Genomic DNA, 27,402 nt, shown 5'->3' on the forward strand with positions numbered 1-27,402 from the left:
ATATGTATTTTTGTGCGGCAAGCAACTTTGTAAAATATGTTAAATATATTGAAAATCTACACTGAAACAAAATCCATTGGAATAAATACTATATTGCTGCTTTAAATTAAATACCTTTACCATTAGATTTTTGCAGAAAACAAATTCATTTAAATTTATTATTAATTCTATCAAAATTACTTTGCATTTTGAGCAAGCATAGTAGTTTTGCCAGAATCATAGTAATTTTTTTAACATTCATAGCCAACTATAATAAATTCCTAGTAGATTTAACGGTAATAAGCGTCGTTATATTGAAAACAAGTGTTTTCTGCAAAATAGGATTCATAACTATGGTCCTTGTTTCAGTGTACGAAAAAAGTTACACTTAAAACAATTATTTGAAGGAGTATTAAATTTAACTTTATCTTGAGTAAACAAATTTATGCGTTTTAAACGCTGTCCAGACTGGAGAGTTATAACATGTTATAACGGTTGTCAAAAAATTGCAACACAGAAACCACCATCAAGATAGCGCTATAACATGTTATAACTCTGTAGTCTGATAGTACGTACAGACTACAGAGTTATAACATGTTATAGCTATACGCGACAGTTAGAAGATACTGAGGGGTTAGCACATATCATCGGCAAGAGACGTGCGTGTGAGAAAATTTGCGAAAAAATCTAAGGGCACCGGTGGGATTCGAACCCACAATTCCCATTCAGTACACGGGTGCATTGCCAATTATACAATGGTGGACCTATGGTCTACGGATGTATTTGGCTAATGACATATGAGTTTCGAATCCGTTTCCCTCCCTTAGTCTTTTTGCGCAAGCGTTCTCAATACACAACAATCGTCTATTACCGACGATATGTGCTTGTACCGCAACCACTCAGTATCGGTCGATGTGAACAAACACAACTCGTCTCTGTTCTACATCACACATGTTGGATACGGGATGTCCAATGCAGTATGAATAGAGCAATGAGCTGCTGGCCTCACCTCCGACCACCGGGCCATAGTGATGATATATCATCAAATTAATTTTCGATTTAGGTTAGCGACTGAAAGTCAATTTTTATTTGTTATATGCGATAGTTAGAAGATACTGAGGGGTTAGCACATAACGGGAATCCCACCATTGCCCTTAGATTTTTTCGCAAATTTTCTCACACGCACGTCTTTTGCCGATGATATGTGCTAACCCCTCAGTATCTTTTAACTGTCGCATATAACAAATAAAAATTGACTTTCAGTCGCTAACCTAAATCGAAAATTAATTTGATGATATATCATCACTATGGCCCGGTGGTCGGAGGTGAGGCCAGCAGCTCATTGCTCTATTCATACTGCATTGGACATCCCGTATCCAACATGTGTGATGTAGAACAGAGACGAGTTGTGTTTGTTCACATCGACCGATACTGAGTGGTTGCGGTACAAGCACATATCGTCGGTAATAGACGATTGTTGTGTATTGAGAACGCTTGCGCAAAAAGACTAAGGGAGGGAAACGGATTCGAAACTCATATGTCATTAGCCAAATACATCCGTAGACCATAGGTCCACCATTGTATAATTGGCAATGCACCCGTGTACTGAATGGGAATTGTGGGTTCGAATCCCACCGGTGCCCTTAGATTTTTTCGCAAATTTTCTCACACGCACGTCTCTTGCCGATGATATGTGCTAACCCCTCAGTATCTTCTAACTGTCGCATATAACAAAAAAAAACATGTTATAGCGCTATCTTGATGTTGGTTTCTGTGTTGCAATTATTTGACAACCGTTATAACATGTTATAACTCTCCAGTCTGTATTGCGTTTGAACGTACTATTATTGATAGTAAGCTGTCAAATTCTATAAAGGGCCACCCACATTAGATCCGTTTGCGATGCGTGGACGTAAATTTGACAGTTAGACAATAGATTTAGCTGTCACTTTGCCGCAACGCGTCCTATCCGGATCTAATGTGCGTGGGCCTTAAGAGTAGAAACGGAAAAGGTGAACTGCTGCAAACCGAAAATGGCGGAATCATCACCAAACCGTCTACATCAAAAGAAGCGGATTAACATATGCAAACACATTTTTAAACAAACTATACCCCTAAAATCAATGTTTGAGAAGCTATTGAAAAAGCGCACGAAAACGGCAAAAAGCAACACTTGTGCAATGGGGTCTATTGATATCACTTCAAAACACTTGGTCGGTGTGGTTGTCTGTGTGTGGGTTTCGTTTGTATTTGTTTATGTTGCTTACATTTCAAACATTTTTTGATGTATGGTATGGTATGGTATGGATATGGTATGTTTCAATAATAATATTTTGTTCTTAATCGGTTGAGTAATCTATTAACACCACAGTGACCTCCCGTAGGCGTGTCGTGGTTTTCAGCGATTATCTTTTGTATGAGGTCCTCATCATTTATAATTTGTGCCGGCACGTAGATGTCAATTGTCACATTTTTTAGTATATTGTTATATGCTTCTTTGATTGATTGTCGAGGTATCATCGTAAAAATGTCATCATAATTTTTCAATGCTAGCTTTTTTGTATCCGTGTTGATGGCCATTTCATCTATTGTCTGCAGACATTTTTGTAAACTGAATTTTCCTCTTTTATAGAATAGTTGCGCTTGAGCAATAATTCTTTTCATGTTTTTTGTTAAAATTCGTATGCTTATTTCGTTACTCTTTATTTCAAAACTAATCTTAGAAGTGTTGAATGCGTCTAGATTATTAACCGATTCATAAGCCTTGAGGTGATCAGTCTCATCAGCAAATGAACTAGTTTGTATGTTATTATTTATTTGGTTTGTTTGTTGCCTCGTCATGGCTCTTGTTAGAATTGGCAATATAGTAGCACGGCGAATGAGAACGACCCAAATTTGAGTTTAGTTCACTCATAATCGCCAAAAGTGCAGGAACGCAGCGATGAGTTAAATTTGTCTCATGGTTTCCTGTGGAAAACCTAAAAAATCTGCCGGAAAATGAGGAAATTGACGAAAATTTTATTCAGTCTCGGAGTAGTACAAATAGACTGAGTGAATCCAATCTTTACTTTTCTCAAATTCGGGATTTTTTCCCTGGAAAAACCTGGGAAAACATGAGGCAAATTTACTCATCGCTGAGTTCCTGCACTTTTGGCGATTATGAGTGAACTAAACTCAAATTTAGGTCGTTCTCATTCGCCGTGAAGATTTTTGAGTTCCTCTGAGTCGATTTTTACTCGGGATAAAGTGTCGGCGCCAACGTTCTTTTTCCCACTTATATGCTCAACATCAAATGTGAACTCTTCTTAGTCTAACCTAATTCTGGTTAGCTTTGAACTGGGATTTTTCATTGAAAATAGGTAGACGAGTGGGCGGTGGTCTGTTTTCATCATAAAACGTCTACCGTAATTGATTGCCCAATGTATTGCAGTCAACTCTTGTTCGATAGTAGATTTCTTGCTCTCGTCTTTCGTGAAAGTTTTGCTTGCATATGCAACAGGTAATTCAATGTCACCGTGCAATTGGGATAGGACAGCACCGCTTGCATTTTTAGATGCATCAGTGCTTAGTATGAATTTTTCATTCAAATTTGGAATTTTTAAAACTGTCGGCGATACTAGTTTTTGTTTTAAATAGTCAAAGGCATATTTGCATTTTTCGCTCCATTCGAATTTAGTTCCTTTCCGCAGTAGAGCATTTAAGGGAGCTGTTATTTCGGAAAAAATAAGGGATAAACCTTCTGTAGTAATTACAGAAAGCTGCGAATCTCCTTACGTCATCGGCATTTTGTGGTTCAGGGTAGTTGAGTACACATCCGCGTAAAAAAAAACCGCGTAAAAAACCGTGTAAAAAAAACCGACTCTAGTGTATAACGATAAACCGCGTAAATTTTGAAATCCGCGTAAAAAAACCAAAATCCGCGTAAAAATAACCGCGAAAATTCCGGAATCCGCGTAAAAAAAACCGTGTAAATTCCGAAATTCGCGTAAAAAAACCGTGTAAAAAAACCGCGTCGCTTTTTACTCCAGTGTATTGCTGAAAATTTCGACTTATCGGGTTGGACTCCCTCACAAGATATGTGATGGCCTAAATAGGTTACATCACCTCTAAAAAATATGCATTTCATGCGATTCAATTTTAGGTTGAACTCTCGAAGTTTTTCGAACACTTTTCCAAGATTTAACAAATGGTGTTTTATGGAACATCCTACGATAATAATATCGTCAATATAAAGGAAAGCACATTCCGGGGGTAGACCGCTCAAGGCTATGGTCATCATCCTGGAAGCTGTTTGGCGAAATTTTGAGCCCAAAAAGAAGTCTGTTAAATTCAAAATGACCTTTTGAGGTGGAGAAGGCAGTATATTTTTTTGATGTATCGTCCAGTTCTATCTGGTGAAAACCAGACATCAAGTCTAGAGTTGTGAAATACTTCGCTCTTCCCAATTGATCGAGAATATCATCGATCCTGGGGAGCGGGAATTTGCCAGCAATAATATTTTTATGAAGTCGTGTGTAGTCAACGACAAGTCTCCATTTTTTGTTGTTGCCATCGCTTTTTTTTTGGTACAAGAAGGATGGACGAATTGAAAGGTGATATTGATGGACGAATTATGTCGTCTTTAGGTAGTTTGTTTATTTGGTTATCTATTTCTTCACGGTGGACTTCAGGACTCCGGTAATTTTTAGTGTAAACTGGAATTTTATCATCTAGTAAAATTTTGTGTTTATAAAAATTGTTGAACGTCAGACTATCTTGCGGAAGAGCAAAAATATCGCTAAATTTTGTACATAAATTTGTCAAACTTGTTTTGGCTAGAGTCGGTGTACAATGAGTCACGCCAAGAGAAAAACAGTTGAACTCGCATCACGGTTTTCGAAAGATTTCCTTTCTTTTCACTTGGCAACAGAGGACTGCTACATCAACTTCAAATGACTTCTAGCGAGCAAAAAAAATAGCGGCTGTTGTAAATCATTCTATCAGTGATTTTGTCCAATCATCTTAACAAAAAATAGTAGAAATTCTCATTACTGATCGTTACCAAACGTATCCCATGACAATTTAATGCTCACTGCGTGTTTATGATCATTTCTTCGATTATATTTTATATTTTATTGCGATACCTTTCGTGGACCTTTCATAGCATCGTAATGTTTGTTTACTTTGCACGATAGGTAGCCAGTTTGACAGTCCAATAGGTAGACTTGGCTTCACTCTTGGCGTGACTCATTATATACCGACTCTAGTTTTGGCTTCCTTTGGAACATTTTCTAAATTGAGTTCCTTAAGTAATTCTGCTTGCCTGTTTTGTGGATTGACATCGTTTAATGTAAAAATGTCATAATTTTCGAGTGGTTCATAACTCCGTTCAAATTCTTATTTATTTTCACTATTTGAGGGGTTGTGTTTATAATTGTGATGAGATGATATGTAGTGTTTACTAATGATTTGGCTTAAAAAACACCTGGAATAATTTCTGATGAGTCCATAAAGTAATTTCCATTTGGCTTTTTTTAGTCGATAATTCACAAAATCTCGCATCTTGGTGGAATTACAAGAAATCCATTTAAATTGTATTGAATTGGTATCTCTATTTGGTTACCTTCAACGAATGCTGTAAGTAGCCAAGTATCATAGTTTATATTACAGCGGAATTTAGTCAGAAAATCCCTTCCTAAAATTGCGTCAGTGGGTATTGGGAACTCTTGATTGATTAATTGGAATTTATGTTTAATCAAAACGTTGTCAGGGCATATTATATCGGTAATTATGGACGGGCTACACAACCGTGTGGCACCGTTGTCAATTTAAACCACACAATTTCTTTGAGTGCAACATTTTATTTTATCTCATTTATCCCAGTTATCCACACTCGATGTAACGCACACACTGACACGCACACTACTTTGCTACCACTCTGCTACGAATCTAAAACTGAATAAAAATCATTCCATAGTTGTCACCCTTGTGAACCGCACGCGTTTCTTTTCTCCACTGTCCGAGCCAGCTACTCTGCATCAGGTTATGGGCAACACGGCGGAAGAGTGGTGACGCCATTTGTAAAAACGAAAAGTTTTCGCTAGTTCGCGGTATATTCGTCCTGAAATCGAAGTTTTCGCGTGTTTTCGGTCGATTTTTCGCGTGTGCGATGGAAGGAAATCGATTCTCCATGCAAAAGTTGGGGAATACCAACTACCCGACGTGGCGCTTCAAAGTGGAGCTGCTGCTCGTTCGAGAGGAGCTCTGGCGCTACGTGGATCCGGGTGTGAAGCCTGAAGGGGAAGCCGACGCGACGTGGAACGCGGGCGACGCCAGAGCGAGGGCTACGATCGGCCTACTAATTGAAGACAACCAGCACGGGCTGATCCGCGCGTCACGAACGGCCAAAGACGCCTGGACGGCGCTGCAAAACCACCACCAAAAGACGAGCCTGACGTCAAAAGTGTCGCTGCTAAAGCGAATTTGCGACAAGCGCTTTACCGACGGCGACGACATGGCGGAGCATCTATTCGAGATGGAGGATTTGTTTTCGCGTTTGGCAAACGCCGGACAGGAGCTCGCGGAGAATCTCACTGTCGCGATGATTTTGAGAAGTCTCCCCTCCTCGTACGACACCCTCACAACCGCCCTCGAAAGCCGGTCGGATGACGACCTCACGCTGGAGCTAGTAAAAAGGAAGCTCCTGGACGAGGCAGCAAAGCGACAAGGTGCTGGATTGAGCTCGGCGCTGCGGGTCGGGCATGACAGCAAGAAGAAGAAGAAGAAGAAGAAGAAGCCAATTGAATGCCACTATTGCCGAAAGCTGGGGCACAAACAAAAGGAGTGCCGCAAGTTCGCTCGTGATTCGGAAAAGGAACCTCAGCAAGGAAGAACCACCAGCAAGAAGGAGACAGTTTCGTTCGCGCTTGCTGCAGGAGGAGCTTCACCATCCGATGAAGCTGTCAAACCGTGGGTCGTCGATTCTGGTGCGACACGGCACACCGTAGCGGATCGGAAGTTTTTCCGGGAATTGCACGAAAGTGAAGTAAAGTTTGTCAACCTGGCGGACGGTAAACAAGCGGAGGTGCGAGGTGAAGGCTGCTGCGTCGTCGAGTGCACCGACGAGCATGGGCATCGTCGTGAAATGGACATCAGCTTTGCGCTCTACGCCCCCACCCTCTCGATGAATCTGCTTTCCGTCCCGACTCTCGTTCAAAAGCAAGCTACAGTCGTCTTCGACGCGACCGGTTGTCGGATTCTTCGTGGAGACGCCACCATCGCTGTGGCGCGCTTGAAGCAGGGGCTCTACCAAATTAAGCAACCAGAAGACGTCGTGATGGTGGCAAGCGGTCACCATAACAAAGACTGCCAGCACGTTTGGCATCGCCGGTTCGGCCACCGGGATCCGAAAGCAATCGACCATTTGGTGAAGGACGATCTAGTGGACGGTTTGACGCTCCGCCGGTGCAGCATCGACGAAAAGTGTGAATGCTGTTTGCAAGGTAAGACGCCACGCACCCCTTTTCCGAGTGAGTCTAATTCCAGATCGAAAGCACCAATGGACCTGGTGCACACGGACGTCTGCGGCCCGGTTGAGGTGCCATCGGTCGGCGGTTACAGGTACTTCATGACCGTGATCGACGACCGCAGCCGATTTTGCGTCCTCTACCTACTGAAAGAGAAGTCCGAGGTCGCCACAAAAATCGAGGAGTACGTCGCCTACGCCAAGACACTTTTTGGCCAAAAGCCGAAGGCTATCCGCTCTGATCAGGGCGGCGAGTATAGCAGCAAGCGGCTACGTGCGTTCTACAAGCGAGAGGGAATATCGGCTCAGTACACCGCCGGTTATAGCCCCCAGCAAAACGGTGTCGCGGAGCGGAAAAACCGCTCGCTCATCGAAATGGTACGGTGCATGCTTTTCGATGCACAGTTGGAGCAACGCTACTGGGCAGAAGCGCTGACCACAGCAGTCTACCTACAAAACGTTCTGCCAACGAAGCCCCTCGACGTCACACCATTCGAGCTTTGGACCGGTGCGAAACCGAAGGTCGATCACCTCAAGATTTTCGGCTGCAGTGCTTGGGTCCACATCCCAAAGGTGAAAAGGAAGAAACTGGACGCCACAGCACAAAAGTTAACATTCGTGGGCTACTCCTCGGAGCATAAGGCTTATCGCTTCCTGGACAGAACCACGCGGAAAATCTACATTAGCTGGGATGCCAAATTCGTTGAAGACGACATGAAGAAGGATCCAACGGACGTTTCGACGGACGCTTCCACCAAAGGTAAGAAAGGCGATGAAGTTCTCTTTGATATAGGTCGTCTGCAGAACCGTCCAGTCGAACCTGAAGCTCAACCCGAAATTGAACCTGAAGCTCAACCCGAAATCGGACCCGAGGCACGTCCGGAAGCGGAGCCTGAAGCGGAAGATCCCGAATGCTACGATACAGCGGATGAATCGAATCAATCGGACGGTGAATTCGAGGGATTCAGTGACATGGAATTGCCACACCTCGGAGAACCGAGGCGATCCACGCGTCCAACGAAGGGCGTCCCGCCTCAACGATTCGGCGACGTCACCGGCGTAACGAAACATATCAGCGATGAACCGCAAAGCTACTCCGACGCGGTCGATGACCCTGAGGCGGTGATCTGGCAGGCCGCGATGCAGGAGGAGATCGCAGCTCTCCAGGAAACCGGCACTTGGGAACTCGTCCCCCTACCCCCTGGGCGCAAACCGGTAGGCTGCAAGTGGACGTATAAGAAGAAGGAAGATGAAACCGGGCAGGTAGTGCAGCACAAGGCGAAACTGGTCGCGCAGGGATTCTCCCAGAAGTTCGGCCAGGATTACGACGAGGTGTTCGCCCCGGTCGTCCGTCAAACGACCCTTCGGACCATCCTCGTACTGGCCAGCCAGCAGCAAACGTTAGTCAAGCACCTGGACATCCGAAGCGCTTACCTGTACGCCGATCTGGAAGAGGAGGTGTATATGAAGCAACCACCTGGCTTCGACCGAAACGATGGTATGGTATGCCGCCTCAAACGCTGCATTTATGGGCTCAAGCAATCCGCCCGAGCCTGGAACAGGAAGATCGACGGAGTGTTGAAGTCCATGGGTTTCAAGCCAGCGAATAGCGACGCGTGCCTGTACATCCGAAATCGCAACGGGGAGCAGAGCTACATCCTAGTGTACGTCGATGATTTGCTCGTCGTCTGCAACTTCGAGGCCGAGTTTGAAGAAATTCGTCGGCAGCTACAAGACAAGTTCAAGCTTTCCTGTCTCGGCGAGCTTAAGCAGTTCCTGGGATTACGCGTCGAAAAGGTTGGTGACCACGACACTCTCGACCAAGCCAGCTACATCGAGAAGATGGTACGCCGATTCGGACACGATGACGCGAAGCCATCAAAGGTACCAATCGATCCCGCGTACCTCAAGCAAAAGGAGGAGACCGAGCTGCCTACAAACGCTTCGTTCCGCAGTTTGGTAGGAAGTTTGCTCTACGTCGCGGTGAACACACGGCCGGATATCTGCGTGGCCGTCTCCCTGCTTGGAAGAAAAGTCACCCACCCGACCAACCGAGATTGGACCGAAGCGAAGAGCGTTCTCCGCTACCTCAAGGCCACGAAGAACCACCGTTTGCACCTGGGTTCCGGATCCGGCGAAACGGAATGCTTTGTCGACGCCGATTGGGCCGGCGACGAAAGTGATAGGAAATCACATTCCGGGTTCCTCCTGAAGTTCGGCGGTGGTCTCGTCGACTGGGGCACTCGAAAGCAGTCGTGTGTCGCCCTGTCCTCGACGGAGGCAGAATTCGTCGCGCTGGCGGATGGTTGCCAGCAGCTCATGTGGTACCGGAAGTTGCTCAACGACATCAAGCAAGCACCGCCCAATCCGATCATCGTTTGGGAAGACAATCAATCGTGCTTAAAGATCGTGGAATCGGACCGTCTTGAACGGCGTTCTAAGCACATTGACACCAAGTATGCCTACACCAAGGACCTCCAACAGCAGAGAATCATCGAACTCCGCTACATGCCAACCGAGCGCATGGAGGCGGACCTCATGACGAAGCCGTTGGACCGAATCAAGCTGGAGAGGCACCGATCTGCCATCGGCGTTAAGGAGCCATCGGAGACATCCAACTGACAACGTTGAGGAGGAGTGACGGGCTACACAACCGTGTGGCACCGTTGTCAATTTAAACCACACAATTTCTTTGAGTGCAACATTTTATTTTATCTCATTTATCCCAGTTATCCACACTCGATGTAACGCACACACTGACACGCACACTACTTTGCTACCACTCTGCTACGAATCTAAAACTGAATAAAGATCATTCCATAGTTGTCACCCTTGTGAACCGCACGCGTTTCTTTTCTCCACTGTCCGAGCCAGCTACTCTGCATCAATTATTGCTCCGATTGTATCTATTTTTTGTGAAGTAATACCTGTAACTGAACATGTTTCGTTGGCATCAATCAGTACAGACTGTTTCATTACGTTGGATTTAGGTATAGATATGTCTGCTCCAGTGTCCACTAGTAGTAGTAGTTTTTGAGTCCGGTTGCGAGTGCATTTGTACCGGCTCTAACTGCCAACCTTGTTGCGGTGGCGATTGGAACGTTTTCTGCTATGTACGCGTTTTCCAGTTGCATTGTTAATTTTTCAATTACTGCTGTAAATTTTGATAATTCTGAGGTTTGCTTTTCATTTGTTAATTTGGCTAAAATTACCTCAGGTGGATACGTAGTTCCACATCTGGCCTTAAAAGCGGTTCCTAATGTATCCCATCTTTTGGTCCTCCTGGGCTTCATCGGCTTCAATTGATGCAGGTTGCTAACAAGTTCCCTACTCTTTTGCAACATGAGATTTGATATTGGAATTTTCCTATCTATTTGCCTAGCTATCTTTGAAAAAAAGGTAGACGTTGTTTTCTAAATTCGTAATGTTGATTGAATGAATTATTCTAATGTAACCTGTCTGTAATTTGCAATCATTTGTCTTGAGTAATAGTACTGGATCAGTCATTAAATTACGAATTGCCATAAATTCAGAATAAGTGAGTGTAATAAAAACTATAAAAATTACAACTGGCGTTAGTGAGTGCATCTGAAATTAGAAGAAAATAGTTAAATTGACATTAGTATTAATTATTCGTTTTCCTTAACCTTTTAATTTTAATTTTATGTCGCTTGATTTTCTTGTTATTTTTAAATGTCTTGCCTGTAACTTCCTTTGCGTTTGTTAGTTCAGCTCTTGGGTCTAGTTTTTTCCTGATGTTAGGTATCACAAATACCTCTTGTCCGTCATTAAACTGCGGTGCGTCTTCTTTGTTTTTATTCTGTTTTTCTTGATTAGCCTTAGCCTTATTTAAATTTATCTTTACTTTGTCGTAAACTTTTTGACTATTCTCGTTAATTTGGTTAGGATTTATTATGTTGTTGTGATTGAAAATAATTTCGTTAGGAGAGAACTTGGTTGCTGAATGTATTGAAGTGTTGTAAAGGGATATTGCCAAACAAACTAGGGCAGGAGTATCTAAATTTGGAAATTTATACTTGTTAGTGTTAATAATTTCGATTATCGTTTAATGTGTCTTTTCAACTTGTACATTTGATTCTGAGCAAGAAGCATGGCCAATTCAACGTTTAGGGCGTCCAAATATCCTTTCAGTTGAAGTGACATGAAGGTTGTCTCGTGGTCTGTAATAATCTGTCTTGGTGTCCCATAGTTACTGAAATTCTTTGCCAAAGCGTTTTTCACGTCGGTTAAATTTTTTGTTTCCATAAAAACCATTTGGGCGTGTTTAGAAAAAGAGTCAACCAGCGATAGAAAATTGTGTTTATCCATTTGAAAGATGTCCATGTGAACACGGTCGAATGGTTTGTCGGTCGTCAGTCTGGGAGATAGTTTGATGTTGTATGGCTTCCTCTCGTATTTGTGCATGTTGCACATTTTACACGTTTGGATAACCATTCTAATTTTTGCTGCCATCTTAGGGAAGAAGTAGCTTCGCTTTAACTGGCTTTCTACTTCAGTAACCCCACGATGCGCTCTATTGTGTTCTTTGTTTACTAGAACATCTTGTTTTTCCTCATTTGCTACATCTTCTACTTGTAGCTGTGAGTTAATACAAAATGTCCTCTTTGATTAAAATGATTTTTGTATGTTTCTTGTATAATCGGAATAATTTCCTCTGGGGCCATTATCGCTGTCTGTTTGTTGTCGTGGTATTTTTTCAGTGCGTCAGTTATAACGCCTGCGTCAAATTCATTCCTACAAATTATAGTCCTTCGAAAATTTGTAAATGGGTTTTCCGAAATGTCTGTGTTTATCCGGGACTTCCTGAAAATAATTTGATTCCTGTAATAATTAATGGGTCGTTCTACACAGTGTATGTAGTAGTCGTCCTATGAATTCGCCGAATGGATTGTGTCACTACCTGATTCGTTATCCTGAATTTCCTCATTTGGTACTTAATTTTCCTGGTTTGATGCCTCGTTTTCCTCGTGCGGTGCCTCATGCTCGTTACTCGGTGCCTCAATTCCCACATTTTCCGTTTCGCTTTCCTGTGTGATTGAATCATTCTCTGAAATGGTAGAATCATTATTATGCAAATTGACTTCACAGTGTGTTTCCTTTTCTTCAGTTTTTCTGCTGAGTGCATCAGCGACCACGTTTGTTTTTCCCTCTTTATAAATTATTGTATAATCGTAATTTTCGAATTCCGTTCTCCAGTTTATTTTTTTTTGGTTTTTGTTGCAATTTTTTATGTATTGTAACGGTTTGTGGTCGCCTAATAATGTAAACTTATTACCATATAGATGTGGTTTAAATGTATCAATACCCCACATAATTGCCAAAGCTTTTTTTTCTATTGTACTGTAGTTTGATTCACATTTGGTTAGAGTCCTACTGCCGAAAGCTATAGGTCTCTCGATTTTGTCCTGTATTTGTGAGAGAACAGTGCCTATTGCGTAATTACTTGCGTCAGTCGTGAGGATAAAAGGGAGGTTAAAGTCGGGGTATGCAAGGATTTGGTCGGATGCTATGATTTGTTTCTATTTTGAAAAAAGCTGCCTTATAGCTCTCATCGTAAATGTCTACTGTTTAATCCTTTTTTAGAAATTTTGTCATGGGTTTCACTATTCTGGAATAATCCCTAATAAATCTCCTATAATATCCAGACAGCCCTAAGAATTGTTTGATCTGTTTTTGGTTTTCCGGTAGTTTCCAGTCCAAAATTTTCTTTACTTTTTCCGGATCTTGTTTGATGCCTTCTTGTGTGATTACGTGGCCAAGAAATTCAGTTTGTTGTCGAGTTGTAATTATAATTTTTTCAAGTGTTTCGTCTATTATTTTGTCATTTGGCTCAATAGGGATAGGTGTTATTGTTTCATAATTGTTTATTTTTATTGTGGTTGGGGCGCATTTTTTGTTCGTAAGAATTTTAACTATTGATTTTTTATCCTTTGATTGATACAGACCGGGTTCTATAATAATTGATTTGTAAAGTTTCTGGAAAGTTGGTACTAACCAGTCACCATCTTTAGTTGTATTAATCTGAATATTGTGAGAAAAAAGTTTCCTTGCAGGAAAGTATTTTTCATAAGGTAGCTGAATGTTTCCAATTGGTATTGTTTCTGTTCCATAATCTATTTTTACTGTATATTTAGCTAAGAACTCCGAGCCAATGATTCCATCGAAGAAATCATGGAAATTCAATTCATAGTAATGTTGGGTTGGGAGATCATAGCCAATAAGGTTTGCTCTCCCTTTTCTATTGATTGTATGATTACCTGCTATGTTTTTAATTGTTGTATCTTTACTGGGTATGCAATTTGTAATAATCCCAGGTCTAATAACGTTTTTATTGGCTCCTGTATCGATGAGGAGTCTGATGATCTGTTTTGTTCGGCTATTTTCACTAGTTATAAAAGGTAAGTATCTAGTTCGTTTATTTGTAAGGCTCAATCGCGTTAGCTTTACGGAGCCGATCATTCATTGTTCTATAAAAGGTAAGTAATTTAAGTTTTGTTTTGTGTGGTATACCCTTTTCCTGCTAAATGATATTAAGTTACATTTTTTACATTCAATTCTAGTAGACTTTTTTTGCACCATATGTAGAATATGTGTATTTCATTCCGGAATATATTGATGTCTTCTTCATTTCTTATTTCCAAAAAGAGCTTCATGTCGTCGGCATAAATAAGCAATTTAATAATGAGAGAGAGAAGGATTAGTATTTTCCATTTAATTCCACTACTTTATTTGCTTATTCTTGACAGATACGCGTATTTCGTCTACAATGTGCAGACTTCTTCAGTGTCTTGTACTAATACTCGACTCGAGTATATTCTCTCTCTCATTATACAGGTAATCCACAAAGACGCCCACATTCATCAGGAAGCAATTTAAGTTTTTTGAGAATGAAAGAAATGTCGTTTACGTATAGAATAAAAAGAAGAGATCGCAAATGAGAGCCTTGGGGGACGCCTGAAGTGACTTGAATTGGACTCGATTTCTTTCCGTTGAATTTAATTATTTGTTGGCGGTTAGTTAAATATGATTCAAGCCATTTTAGGATTCCTGACTCAATTCCAATGTTTTTGCAATTTAAAAAGGAGCATTGGTATGTCTATGCGGTCAAATGCCTTGCTAAAGTCTGTATAGAGAGCTTCTACGTGGTTTTCATTATCAATTGCATTCAATGAATAGTCTATAAATTCAAGTAAATTTGTCGAGGTCGAGCGACCCTGAAAAAGTCGTGTTGCATGTCAGTAATTCTATTTTTGATTTGGAGAAATAATTTTTCGTAAACAATTGCCTCGAATAGTTTAGGAATGCAAGAGATAATGGCTATACCACGATAATTACGTACGTCAGATTTTCGGCCTGATTTAAAGATAGGCACTAGGAATGAGCTTTTCCAAGTTTTTGGGAAGGTTCCAGATTCCAGGGACATATTCAAAATCCAGAACAATGGAGCAGTGAGTTCCATTGCTAGACATTTAATAAATACTGGAGGAATTCCGTCAGGTCCAGGACCTTTTGAGGCGTCTAAATTTTTTAAAGCCTGTAAAATATCCTGCACTTGAAGTTGATTGAGGCCAATGTCCCTTGAAAATTCTGGAAAAAATACAAAATAATCTTCTTCAGAAAATGTCGTATAGATTTCTTGAGAAAAATTTGCAAATAGATTGCAGTTTTTTTCCGAGCTATCACAGAAATTTTCGTCGAGTTGCATTATTGAAGGAAAATTGTCAGATTTTAATTTGATTTTTACGTAATTAAAGAAGTTCTTTGGACAGGACTTTATTTCATGTTCTGTTTTTGCATTATATTCTTCAAATGCAGTACTGATAGCTAAATTCAGTTGATCGCATATATCCAAATAAATGAATAAATTATTACTACTAGTGTGTTTTTTTTATAAATTTTAAGTGCTTTTTGCTTCCGATTTTTCAAGTTTTTTATTTGTCTGTTATACCAGACTGGATTTTGTGTGCTTCTTTTGCGTCTTTTTTTTTTCTTCAAAGGAATTTCTTCCGAAATTATTTCTGTTAAAATTTTGTAGAACACGTGTATACCAATTTCGACATTTCCTACATTCCTTAAAATTAATTGCCAGTTGACACTGTTTAATTTAAACTTTATTTTTTCGTAGTCTGCTAATTTGTATTCAAAGACTTCTTCGTATTCGCAGTCGTTGGGTCTTTGGTTTTCATGCACAAATAAAGAATATTCAATTGCTGTGTGAAACGCTTCATTTTTCCACAGTGGATTTAATGATTCGGTCACACAGAAATCTTCATAAATATTCGTTAGTAAAAAGTCCAAATAGCAATTTTGTTGGTTTTTGATGTGGTTAATTTGGTTCAGTCCTAAATTAGCAGTTTTGTCAAAAATGAACTGCAATGTTTCATTATCCCCAATGACTGGGAGTAAGATACATTCATCTTCAGAGTCCAGAATGAAGTCAGCATGGCGTTGATTAAAGTCTCCATAGATGTGAACTTTAACCTCAGGAGGAAGCTCAGATAGAATTTGTTCAGCACTTTGGAAGAAGGCTTCATTAGTGCTTTTATGAGCATGGTCTGGTGGAAAATACACTGAGGCGAACACGTGCGTTTTACCGGCGGTGATTTCACCCAAATATGCTCAAATTCTGTAAATTTTGGTGTAATGATGAGTTCTGAGCAGTCTTGTAAGCGGTCACGGTAGTCGACACATTTTCTATGATAATTGACTGCCTTTGCCTCCGACACTTGCAAAACAAGCTATCATAGTACAGTACCAAACTAAAATGTCGTATGACAGGCTCTGTCATACGACACCGTCGCCGAAGACCGTCACGAATGTATGTATTTTAGTTTTTCTCATAATAAGAGCTGCTGATGGTGTGCTTGTGTGAATTCTGAAAATAGCAAGCAATGATGTCCTAGTAATAATATTTCTGATCAGAAATGGTTTGATTTACACCAAATTGAGGAATTACAACGAAATCACACATGTCATATGATAGCTATTTTGATAATTTTCTTTTAGCTCGAATGTTATTATACCGCTCGTGTTGTGTGAGAGAGACGACGGTAGAGCATGAGTGTTCGAATACAAACAGACTGTCGCGCACGACAACGGAGCGAGTGTAGTAAAAAACGTCAACTGTTTCAACCCCTGGTTCTGAGTTAAAATTGGTCGCAAGAGCTATAAGGACTCCACCGCCTGACTTCTTCTGAGTTGCATGAAAATTTCTGTCGTCTCTGAATACATTAAAGGCATTTCCAAAGATTTATTCACTTTTCACGCTTTCGTCCCAGCTTGTTTCAGTTGCCAGAATGACCGAGAAGGATGAGCATAATAAATTTTGATAGATTTCCTTCATTTTAGCTGGGCTTTTCATGCGATTGAAATTTTGGCAGTAAATCAAAATTTCAGTCGCATTCTGTTTATGTGAAAAAATTGTTGCAAGTACGTCGGTTGATAAAATATTTTCATTACTATTATTATTTACACTTACATTTCCATTTTCTTCTGAAAGTGTCCGAAGAGTGTTGTCGAATTTATATGCGGCTTCCCGTGTGTGCTGCAGTCGTTGTGTGCGTTCACTAGATAAGAACGCACGGTGTGATTCCAGGTCTGCCAGGGCGTCAATGCGTGGGATTCCAAGTTCTTCGTGGACGTCCAGGAAAATTTCGCGCAAAGTTGTGTGTCCGTTGGTAATCCTTCGGCTGCTAGCATTAAAGTTGAACTTGTTTTCGTTATTCCGCGGACACATACTGAAGGCGGTTGGTTATGCAGGAAAGACAGATAGGTTCGCACAGTATCCATGATTTTAGAGTCCCGCAGGCGTGCCTTCAAAAAGCGTTTGTCGCCGGCTGCAGATTGTTCCGTAAGCCTTACGACAGGTGGGCGCATTGGATCAGGCTTTTCGGTGCGGTAAAGGCCCACGCACATTAGATCCGGATTGGACGCGTTGCGGCAAAGTGACAGCTAAATCTATTGTCTAACTGTCAAATTTACGTCAACGCAACGCAAACGGATCTAATGAGGGTGGCCCTTAAGGGTTAATAGTTTCCCCTTTTTGAAAATTTATAAATTTCGGTGTACTGTCTTTATTTGGTGGTCCAGAAAATTGTATGCGTGCTGCGGCTAATAATTTTTTTGTCCAGGGGTAATGATATCCATGTGATATTTCCATTTCCGTTGTTGTTGTTGTTGATGTCGTTGTTGCTGTTGTTGTTGTTGTTGTTGTTATTGGTGTTGTTGCTATTGTTGATGGTGTTGTTGTCGGTGGTGGCGTTGTTGTAACTGTTGACTTTGTTCGTGTTGTTGTGGTTATGTTTGAATACTTTCTGGTGGTGTCTTTTCCGTTGCTTGCGTCTCCTTATGGCTTTTTCTTGCTTTTTTACCTGAAGTCGACGGGAATGTTGTCTTGCGTCAAATTCTGTCCAGTCCCGTTTCCATATTTGTTTGCTTCCTACGATACGCCAGCTGGACGTGGGTTCTTTAGTGACATTCTGCAATTCACTTTCTAAGATATTGTAAGTGTTAGGTATGGTGGTGTGTGTGGTCGACTTAGTTTTTGTCAATTCTTCCATGTGCGACATTACATCGTATGCTAGGCTGGCATGTGATTTCGCCAAGTCGTTCTTGAGTGTAGTAATTAGTTGCGGTGGTTGGTTTATTGAGTGCGATGTTGTTTTTGTTATTGCAGCTACTCTGAGGCATTCCACGAAGGTTCGCAAATCGATCCTGACCTATCATTTCCAATTACGCTGAAACTTTGCACAGATGTTCCTTTTTAGTAAAGGCGCCATTTTGTGCTCTCAGTTTTTCATATTGAATCACGACTACTTTTTGAAAAGGGCCTGTGTAAAAATAGTACTAATGAGTTTAAAAATATATATTGCCGAAACGCTTTGTTCGATTGATTTGGTGTCTTGAGCAAAGTTGTAGATATTATTTTGGCAATTGTGTAAAAAATATACACTGTAAAATTTTTCGTTTGTAACAATGAAAAAAAAATTATATTTATTATTTAAAAAGTTAATTTCTCAAAAAGTACATTTTTGAAAATTTTCATTTAGCTAATAATGTTTGCTACAAACTGGCAAAGTTTGGTGATGGTAAACTCAAAAACAAGAAAGTTATGGTTAGTCCGCATCGTGCTCTCTTGCCGTGCGGATCTATTTGCTTTTTGCTGAAGGAAGTGTTACTACTACCTAAAGCTACAACAAATTTAAACAGCACTTTTCAGTGCTCAACCTGTAACAAATTTTCTACCTTGTTCAACTCCTCTTATTCCTCTTCGATCCTTGTTTGGACCCTACCCGAGGTAATCCTTCTTGGATATCGATTTGGAAAATTCCTCTTCGATCCTTCAGATTCTTATAGTAATCTGCTTGGAAGTCGATTTGGATAAAAATTTACTGCCGCCATGGCGCCTAAACGCAAAAGAAAGGGGCAAACTCTTGACCCCCCTTCTGATGAAATTAATTTGAGTAATCAATTTGATTTGCTCACGGATGATGAGAATGATCCATCATCCAAGAAAAGTTCTAGTAAACTTTCCCGGCTTAATGCCAAGAAGGAAAAGATTCCCCCTATTGTGATAACCACTACCGATTTCCATGCTCTTCGCATGGAACTTTTGAATTTCGTGAAAGTTAAGTTTTCACTACAAATTGGACGTCGGGGTGAATGCCGTGTATTGGCTGAAACCTTGGACGGATTTAAATGTCTTCTCAAGTATCTTACTGAGAAGAAGCACAAATTTTTTACTTACGACACCAAAACTGAACGTGTGTTCAAGGTTGTCATGAAAGGACTGCCCAGTGGTAAATCCCTGGATCAGATCAAAGATGAACTGGTAAAATTACTTGGAGTTGTGCCACTCCAAGTAATCAAAATGAAAATGAAATCCCGTCCTGGCGATTCGCGCAACGGGATTTCTAATGATTTTTATTTAGTTCACTTCAAGTCTAGTGAACTAAACAACCTTAAGGCCTTAGAAAAAGCTAGCCTTATGCTCCATGTTCGAGTGAAGTGGGAACACTTCAGGAAGACTGGAGGAAATTTCCAAAACCTCACCCAGTTCCGTAAGTGCCAGGGATGGGGTCACGGAACTAAAAATTGCTACATGCCAGCTAAATGCATGAATTGTGGTGATTCCTCTCACGCAAAGGACGACTGTCCTGTGAAGGTAGATCCTAAGAAATTTAAATGTTCAAATTGTGGTGAAAACCACAAATCCAATTTTTGGGAATGTAAGACTCGCAAAGCGATCCTACAATCTCGTTCTAACCGACAGGTAGGAAACGCTCCACGTTTCCGACCAGGTACAAATTCCTCTGCTGTTAACAACGGTCAGCGAGGAACAAATTCTACATTCGTACCCGTAGGTACAAATATCACCCCTGCTTCAAATGTTTCATCTGTACCTACTCCCCTCGCTGCTAACAATGTTCAGCGAGTTAATGGAGCTACCTATGCTGCTATTGCAGCGGGTAGAAATCAAAATACTAACCAACGTTCTAACGGAAATTTTGACAATTTTGACTTAGGAAGCATTACTGCTCCCAAAATGGAATTTTTACAGAATTCATTAATTGACATGATTTCTGATATGCTTAAATCTAACTCCATGTTTGATGCTATTCAAACTGGAGTAAAATTTGCTAATAATATTGTCATGACTTTAAAATTCAGTAATGGATTTTAAAGCATTAAACATTTTAAATTGGAATGCTCGATCTCTTAAAGATAATGAAGACGAGCTATTTAATTTTTTGAGAGTTCATAACGTGCATATTGCCGTTATAACTGAAACGTTCCTTAAACCTGACCATAAGGTTAAGAAGGACGCAAATTACTTGATTTATAGAAATGATCGTCTTGATGAACCCTGTGGTGGCGTTGCCATCATTATTCATAGACGAATCAAACACAAAATACTTTCTTCATTTGAAACGAAAGTTTTTGAAACTTTGGGAGTTTCTGTTGAAACAAAATTTGGACAACTTACGTTTATAGCTTCCTATTTGCCATTCCAATGCGTAGGCCAGCAAAAGAATTTTCTCAATGGTGACCTTCAGAAACTTACCCGTCATAGGTCTAAATTCTTCATTATTGGTGATTTTAATGCAAAACACCGCTCATGGAATAATGCTCAAAGCAATTCCAATGGTAATATTCTGTTTGATGATTGTTCTGCAGGTTATTACACTATTCAATATCCAAACAGCCCAACATGCTTTTCTTCTGCAAGAAATCCCTCAACTATTGATTTGGTCTTAACTGATTCATGTCATCTTTGTAGCCAATTGGTTACCCATGCTGACTTCGGTTCTGATCACCTTCCAGTAACTTTTGAAATATCCCAAGAAATAATTTCTAATCCCAACAGCTTTACTTTCAATTACCATAGGGCTGATTGGGAGCAATATCGAACATTTATGGAATATAACTTCGATCCAAACATTCCTTTGCAAACCAAAGATGAAATTAATTATGCTCTTGAATCTCTGACTACTTCTATAGTTGAAGCAAGAGCTGCCTCAGTACCAAAATGTGAGGTTAGATTCGATTCAATTATAATAGACGATGATCTTCAGCTCTTGATCCGTCTTAAAAATGTCCGTAGGAGACAATACCAAAGAACACGCGATCCTGCCATGAAAGTTATCTGGCGGGATTTGCAAAAACAAATTAAAAAGCGATTCTCTGCCCTGAGGAACAAAACTTTTGAAAATAATGTTTCTAAATTAGACCCGAGTTCCAAACCCTTTTGGAAACTCACAAAATTTTTGAAAAAACCTCAAAAGCCAATTCCAGCGCTTAAAGAAGGTGGTAAAATTTTGATCACAAATTTGGAAAAAGCTCAGAAACTTGCTAAGCAATTCGAGAGTTCCCATAATTTCAGTTTGGGTCTTACTAGTCCTATTGAGAATCAGGTTGCTGGGGATTTTCTGAATTTTTTTTCTCTCGGGAAAATATTTTTGATGATTCCTGGGGGACTGATTTGGACGAAGTAAGGTCTATAACTAAAAATGTTCAAAATATGAAAGCTCCAGGTGATGATGGAATTTTCTATATCCTCATCAAAAAACTCCCAGAGAGTACCTTGTCTTTCTTGGTAAAATTATTTAACAGATGTTTCCATTTGGCATACTTTCCTGATAAATGGAAAAATGCAAAAGTTGTTCCAATTTTGAAGCCGGATAAAAATCCAGCTGAAGCTTCTAGCTACCGTCCAATAAGTTTGCTTTCTTCAATAAGTAAACTTTTTGAAAAAATAATTTTGAATAGAATGATGCTTCACATCAATACGAACTCAATTTTTGCAGATGAGCAGTTTGGATTTCGCCATGGGCATTCAACTACTCATCAACTCTTGAGAGTTACTAATATAATTCGTTCAAACAAATCTGAAGGCCACTCAACTGGAGTTGCTCTTCTAGACATAGAAAAAGCATTCGACAGTGTTTGGCATGAAGGTTTGATTGCTAAATTGAAAAAGTTTAATTTTCCACTTTACATTATGAAATTAGTTCAAAATTATTTAACTTACAGAACTCTGCAGGTAAATTATCAAAATTCCAAATCTAATCGACTACCTGTTAGAGCAGGAGTTCTTCAGGGTAGCATTCTTGGGCCTATATTGTATAATATTTTCACTTCGGACCTCCCTGATTTGCCTCAGGGTTGCCACAAATCTTTGTTCGCTGATGACACAGGCATTTCCGCTAAAGGAAGAAGTCTTCGTGTTATTTGCAGCAGACTTCAGAAAAGTTTAGATATTTTCTCTTCTTATTTACAAAAATGGAAGATTTCTCCCAACGCTTCCAAAACTCAACTTATAATATTTCCACATAAGCCTAGAGCTTCGTTTTTGAAACCTAGTAGTAGTCACATAGTCACTATGAACGGAGTTCCAATTTCCTGGTCAAACCAAGTGAAATATCTTGGATTAATACTTGACCAAAAATTAACTTTTAAAGATCACATAGAGGGCATTCAAGCCAAATGTAACAAATAGGGTTACGGTATGTAATGTGGGTCTAGTCCTTTCATTCGGCCTATCACGCAAATAAATAATTAATTAAGGAATATTACACAAAAAATAAGGAAAATATTGATCACTGATGGTTGATAAATGTGTACCACACACAAATCAATTTATATCACAACATTTCAATACATTTTCAGCTCTCGTAAGTAATAAAACTGGTTGAGAATATCACAATGTTCGGAGTTTTTAGCCGCCATGACTTATAAGGTTAAGATGGGAAGGTTGACTGACGATCATCAAATGGCCTGATTATGGCATTTATTGATTGGAATTACCTGATAATACACACTAGACGTAAAACTTACAGTTGCTGTTTGAATATTTTATGTTTATTTTAATTGTTTAACAACGTTTTCACAAGTAAAACATGGACCCAACTTTAGGGACACATTTCTTTTCTATGTTCCTAACTATGGCCCATGAAATTCATTTGACAGCATATAGCAATAAGAGTAACGTCAACAATGTTGTTTTGCATTTGGATGATAAGGAACGAACAGGAAGGGAGATTTTTTCTGCCAAACCTGTATAATGAACATCACAATGTTCTGATTTAGATATTCTGCGGTCAAAAGACGATAAGCGAAATTTTTAATTTTTAATTTTTAAATTGAGTGATTTAATGTAGTTTTCGTAAAATTTTCTCTAAGAAATGTTTTGAGGAATGAAGAGCATTAAGTTAACAGTGATAGTGATAAAAAAAAATACATCAGAAAACGTTACCAAGAGCGTTTTTTTGAGGATCAAACAAGATAGGACGAAGTTGCATCCATAAATAGACCCAATTTGGGGACAATAGACCCATATTACATACATTTCCCTCGTGAGTTATTGTCTTAAAAAAAGTAAGTTTTTCAACTTTTCGTGGTTTCTGATAGCAAACGACATGATAAGCATATCTAAGCATACCATTTAGCAGTAGAATATCGTTTGCAGGTAAATTCATTGATGAGTTATGATTAAAAACGTAATCGATGGCTGCATATTAGACCGAGGTTAGGGACGTATACCCTATATAAAATGTTTGTATCCTCTTATAAACAGGAAATCCAAACTTTGCCTGACGAATAAACTTCTAATATTTAAACAAGTTTTTAGACCGGCCATGCTTTACGCTGTGCCAATATGGTCTAGTTGTTGCACTACCAGGAAAAAAGCACTTCAAAGGATTCAGAACAAAATTCTGAAGATGATTTTGAAGTTGCCTCCCTGGTACAGTACTACCGAAGTACATAGAATTGCGAATGTTGAGACTTTAGCACAAATGTCCAACAAAATAATTAATAATTTCCGGCAAAAATCGTTACAATCCTCAATTGCAACGATTAATTCCCTTTATACTTTTATAAGATTTAGTTTTAGTTATTTAGTTTTAAGCTATCAATTGTTATACTGACATGCAGGTTTAAAAAACCTGTTTAAAATACTGAATTGCCAAGACAGGAACAATGTAAAAACACTTAGATATATATCATAACAATTAAGGCTGGTACGTTACTGCAGTAACTGGAGCACCTAGGTTAAAAATGAAATGTAATTTATTTTGAATTTGGAACAAATAAAGAGTTAAAAAAAAAAGAAAGTTATGGTTTTTTGAAAATTTCACGATTTTTACATTTTCATTAAAAACACATGTTTTTTAATCGTGTATATTTTTTCAAGAATTGCATTTCAATTTTGCACAACTTTCCCAACAAAACATCATAGCAATCAAGCAAGCCGTTTTTGCAATGTATTAAAATGTTTATTTTATAAGCGTTTTTCTACACAAGCTCTATTGGAAAAGTAGTCGGGGTTCGCTATTACAATTTGTAATAGCGAATCCCGACTACTTTTTTATTTTCAAATTTCAACTTAAATCTACAAAATACATTTTTCTGCTCTTTTTTACTTTTTTTTTATTCGGAAACCTTATGTACAGATGATACATAATTTATTTTCATAGTAATACACTAGTAATACACTTACTTTCTATTCTTATTTACATCATTTACATTTACAAATACATCGAATATCTTGGCATCATTATCATTACAGTTTGAGTAACGTTTGGCTTTAATTTTATTGTCTGAAACAGGAATGAAAGAATGAAACTTTTGAGTTCCTAGAATTATTTTTGCATTATTATATTGCTCGTTGAGGTGTGAAGCCATACTTTCGAATTCCTCTGTTGTGGCAAAACTAAATGATAATTTTGTTAATTCTTCTTCTTTTCGATTATTTGCCCAATTATAAAGCTCTCTTTCATTTTTTATTGGATGTTAACGTTCTTTGGCCAAACTTGCTCTAGTATCCATGCGTTTTATTGTACCTCCAATAGCGTCACAAGGACCTTTCCCATGTGATGTTGCAAAGAAATGCCATTTGGTTTCAATTCCATACTTTGATTTAAATTTACAAAGGCTAGCAAAAAATTTCCGGTTCACGGCTCCATTGGACATAAAATAAATCTTGTTGATATTTTTACTTTGGTTAATGCGTAAAAAACTGATCATTTTAGAAATAAATAAGTTAAAAGCCACTGAGTCATGCATTAACTCTTCAGAAATTATAATAAAACTTAAATGTTTAACTTGCATATTTTCTCTAAAATATATAACAAATGGATGCATGGTAGCTTGTTGGACATTCCAGTGATGAGACTGCACCTAATCCTGTAACACAAAGCTGTAGTTTTCGGAAAAATCGCAAGTAACTAAAAATTCACCTTCTTGCAAATTATTTCGTGTAGTTTTCAAAAAATTAGATTGCTGTGTTTTTATGAAATCATGTGGTATCAAACTTGTCAATTTCAAGCAGAAAAATGAAACACACTCGTCTGCAGGCTTTACAATAGTTTCTAAATCACATCTATCCGTGGTAACCCACTGTTCAAATGAAAGCTGATCAATGCATTTTTCCTCTAATTGTTTTAATAAAATGTTTTCTAATGCGGAGAGTCTGGACAATCTTCACAACACCGTAGATAGCAATATGTTGTCTTGTTTTCATAAAGTAAGTGAACGTTTTTACATCATTTAAATGGTTAAGTTTTTTCAAACTGTGTAAAATTAGATTGATGTTTTCATGCGTTGTGCACACGCAAACATTGTGGGTTCCAGAGTTGGTTAAAAGTTTACATTGCTTAGGGCAGAGTTTTGCAAATGAAGACAATCCAATTTTTACATTGCAGTGAATTTCATTCAATCGTTTATAAGCTTCTCTCAAAGTCATCATTAGTAATATGTTTTGAATGGCTTGTCATTTTCCTTCTTTCTGCACAGACACATAATCTTTTTGACCAGGCATTGCCTAGCTTATATCATCATCTTCAAAAAAATGTATGACTGCCCATTTTGTTTCATCACTTAAGGCTGTGCCATATTTTGCGGTTTTTGACGAATGACCTTCCTTTATCAACTTAGCCTCTGTTGCAATATATCTACTAGCATTAAATTGATCCATAACTTTTTGTGTTGTTCATGGTCAAGGCAATAACGATAACAATTAATAATTTTTCACTTCTTGCAGTGGATACATTGGAAAACTTTTCCTTCATGTTTTCTAAAACTTCTTTAAGTTCATTCACTTCGTCAGCCTCAGGCTCGAAGTTGAAAAGATTCTTTCTAATACCTTCGTTGATTTCGCGGTGCTTCTTTTCGGGGTAGTGGATGTAGTTGAGTTTTCCCACGTCTATCGGTGATACCTGGATTCCTGCAATGCCTAGGTTGAATATCTCGATGTTGACTGGTTGAGTGAATTCTTGGTACGATTGAACTGAAGTAACTGATGTCATTGGTGGTACAGTTGTAAGGCTTTCATAGTTCGGTACGACAGGTACTATCACTGTAGTTGGCATCTTTGATCTTCCGGCAACATGCTGTTCCTCGTTTGAGATGATAATAGCTTGTTTATCAACACGAAGACGGCAGGACGTGCAAATGCGAAAACCAGTATTCAATCCTGATGCTTCAGAATATCCAATCGATTTTAATTTCTGGATGGTAATATTCGAAATATTCCTCAGCTCTTTCGAGCACTTGACTTCCTCGAACGGCCGAATGCACCTGATAAAACATGCTCGTTCATTCATGTTGCTTCCTGTATTAAAAAAAATAAAAATAATAATCTTTAAAAATGATTTCATTGAAATACAACTGAAGGTTATGCTTACCTTTTAACCAAATGGTGTTACACTTATTTAGGATAACTTTTTAAGAGGTGTTCGCTTACAGTCCAACCCTGCACCCAACTTAGATGTTCGTGCGTGGTCCTACACCTCGCAAAACCAGCTGTCAAACTCATCGTCCCGCGCTCCCAACATAGAAGAAAAATACCGCTTCCGGAAATCATCAGTTTTTCATTCGTCCGACCGAGCGGTCGACGACACGTTTCTTTCTTGTAAAATATAAGTAAAAATACAGTCCATTTTCGTTTCAATTAGTTCGCCGCGTTTTATTGCGTTCCGCCTGCTCTTTCCGGAAAACATTGGTCCTTCGAGCTGGATATTTACGAAACCGCTATGCAAGCAATTCGGAAACGTCGCGATGTGTTTTTTCAGCGCATGAAATGGGAGCAGAATAACGCTAGTGCGGTCGAAAGAAGAAACCTTCCTTTCGGCGAGATTCAGGAGCGATTGAACAGACTCACTGAACTTTGTGAGCGCAAATCGAGACATCCGGGAACACCTGCAATCATCCGAAATCAACCAAGCTGTGAATCAGTACCTATCGAACCTGAAGGTGAAATGGACGTTCATCACTCCATCAGCCCCCCACATGGGAGGAATTTGGGAAGCGGCGGTGAAGAGTATGAAGAAGCATCTGCGAGCGGTGCTAGGGAACACGAGTCTGACATACGAGGATCTTTCAACCGTCTTGACGCAAAT

At 39.3% G+C, this 27,402-nt stretch overlaps 1 protein-coding gene across 5 annotated transcripts in view; it reads left to right on the forward strand.

Moving 5' to 3' along the window:
- Positions 1 to 27,402, forward strand: part of LOC135714068 (FAD synthase-like) — a 102,063-nt gene that overhangs the window by 57,718 nt on the left and 16,943 nt on the right. Inside the window, exon 1 of one of the 5 annotated variants that reach the window (XM_065237340.1) lies at positions 24,997 to 25,529. The exons of the other annotated variants lie outside the window; for them this stretch is intronic. Within the exon in view, the coding sequence (XP_065093412.1) occupies positions 25,425 to 25,529 (105 nt within the window). The 5' untranslated portion in view covers positions 24,997 to 25,424. Of the gene's footprint in view, positions 1 to 24,996; positions 25,530 to 27,402 lie in introns of those variants that run through there. 5 annotated transcript variants of the gene reach the window in all.

Source organism: Ochlerotatus camptorhynchus, unplaced genomic scaffold (genome assembly GCF_037179485.1).
Source record: "Ochlerotatus camptorhynchus isolate MF236.1 unplaced genomic scaffold, CSIRO-AGI_Acam_v1.1 ptg000603l, whole genome shotgun sequence".
NCBI lineage: Eukaryota > Metazoa > Arthropoda > Insecta > Diptera > Culicidae > Ochlerotatus > Ochlerotatus camptorhynchus.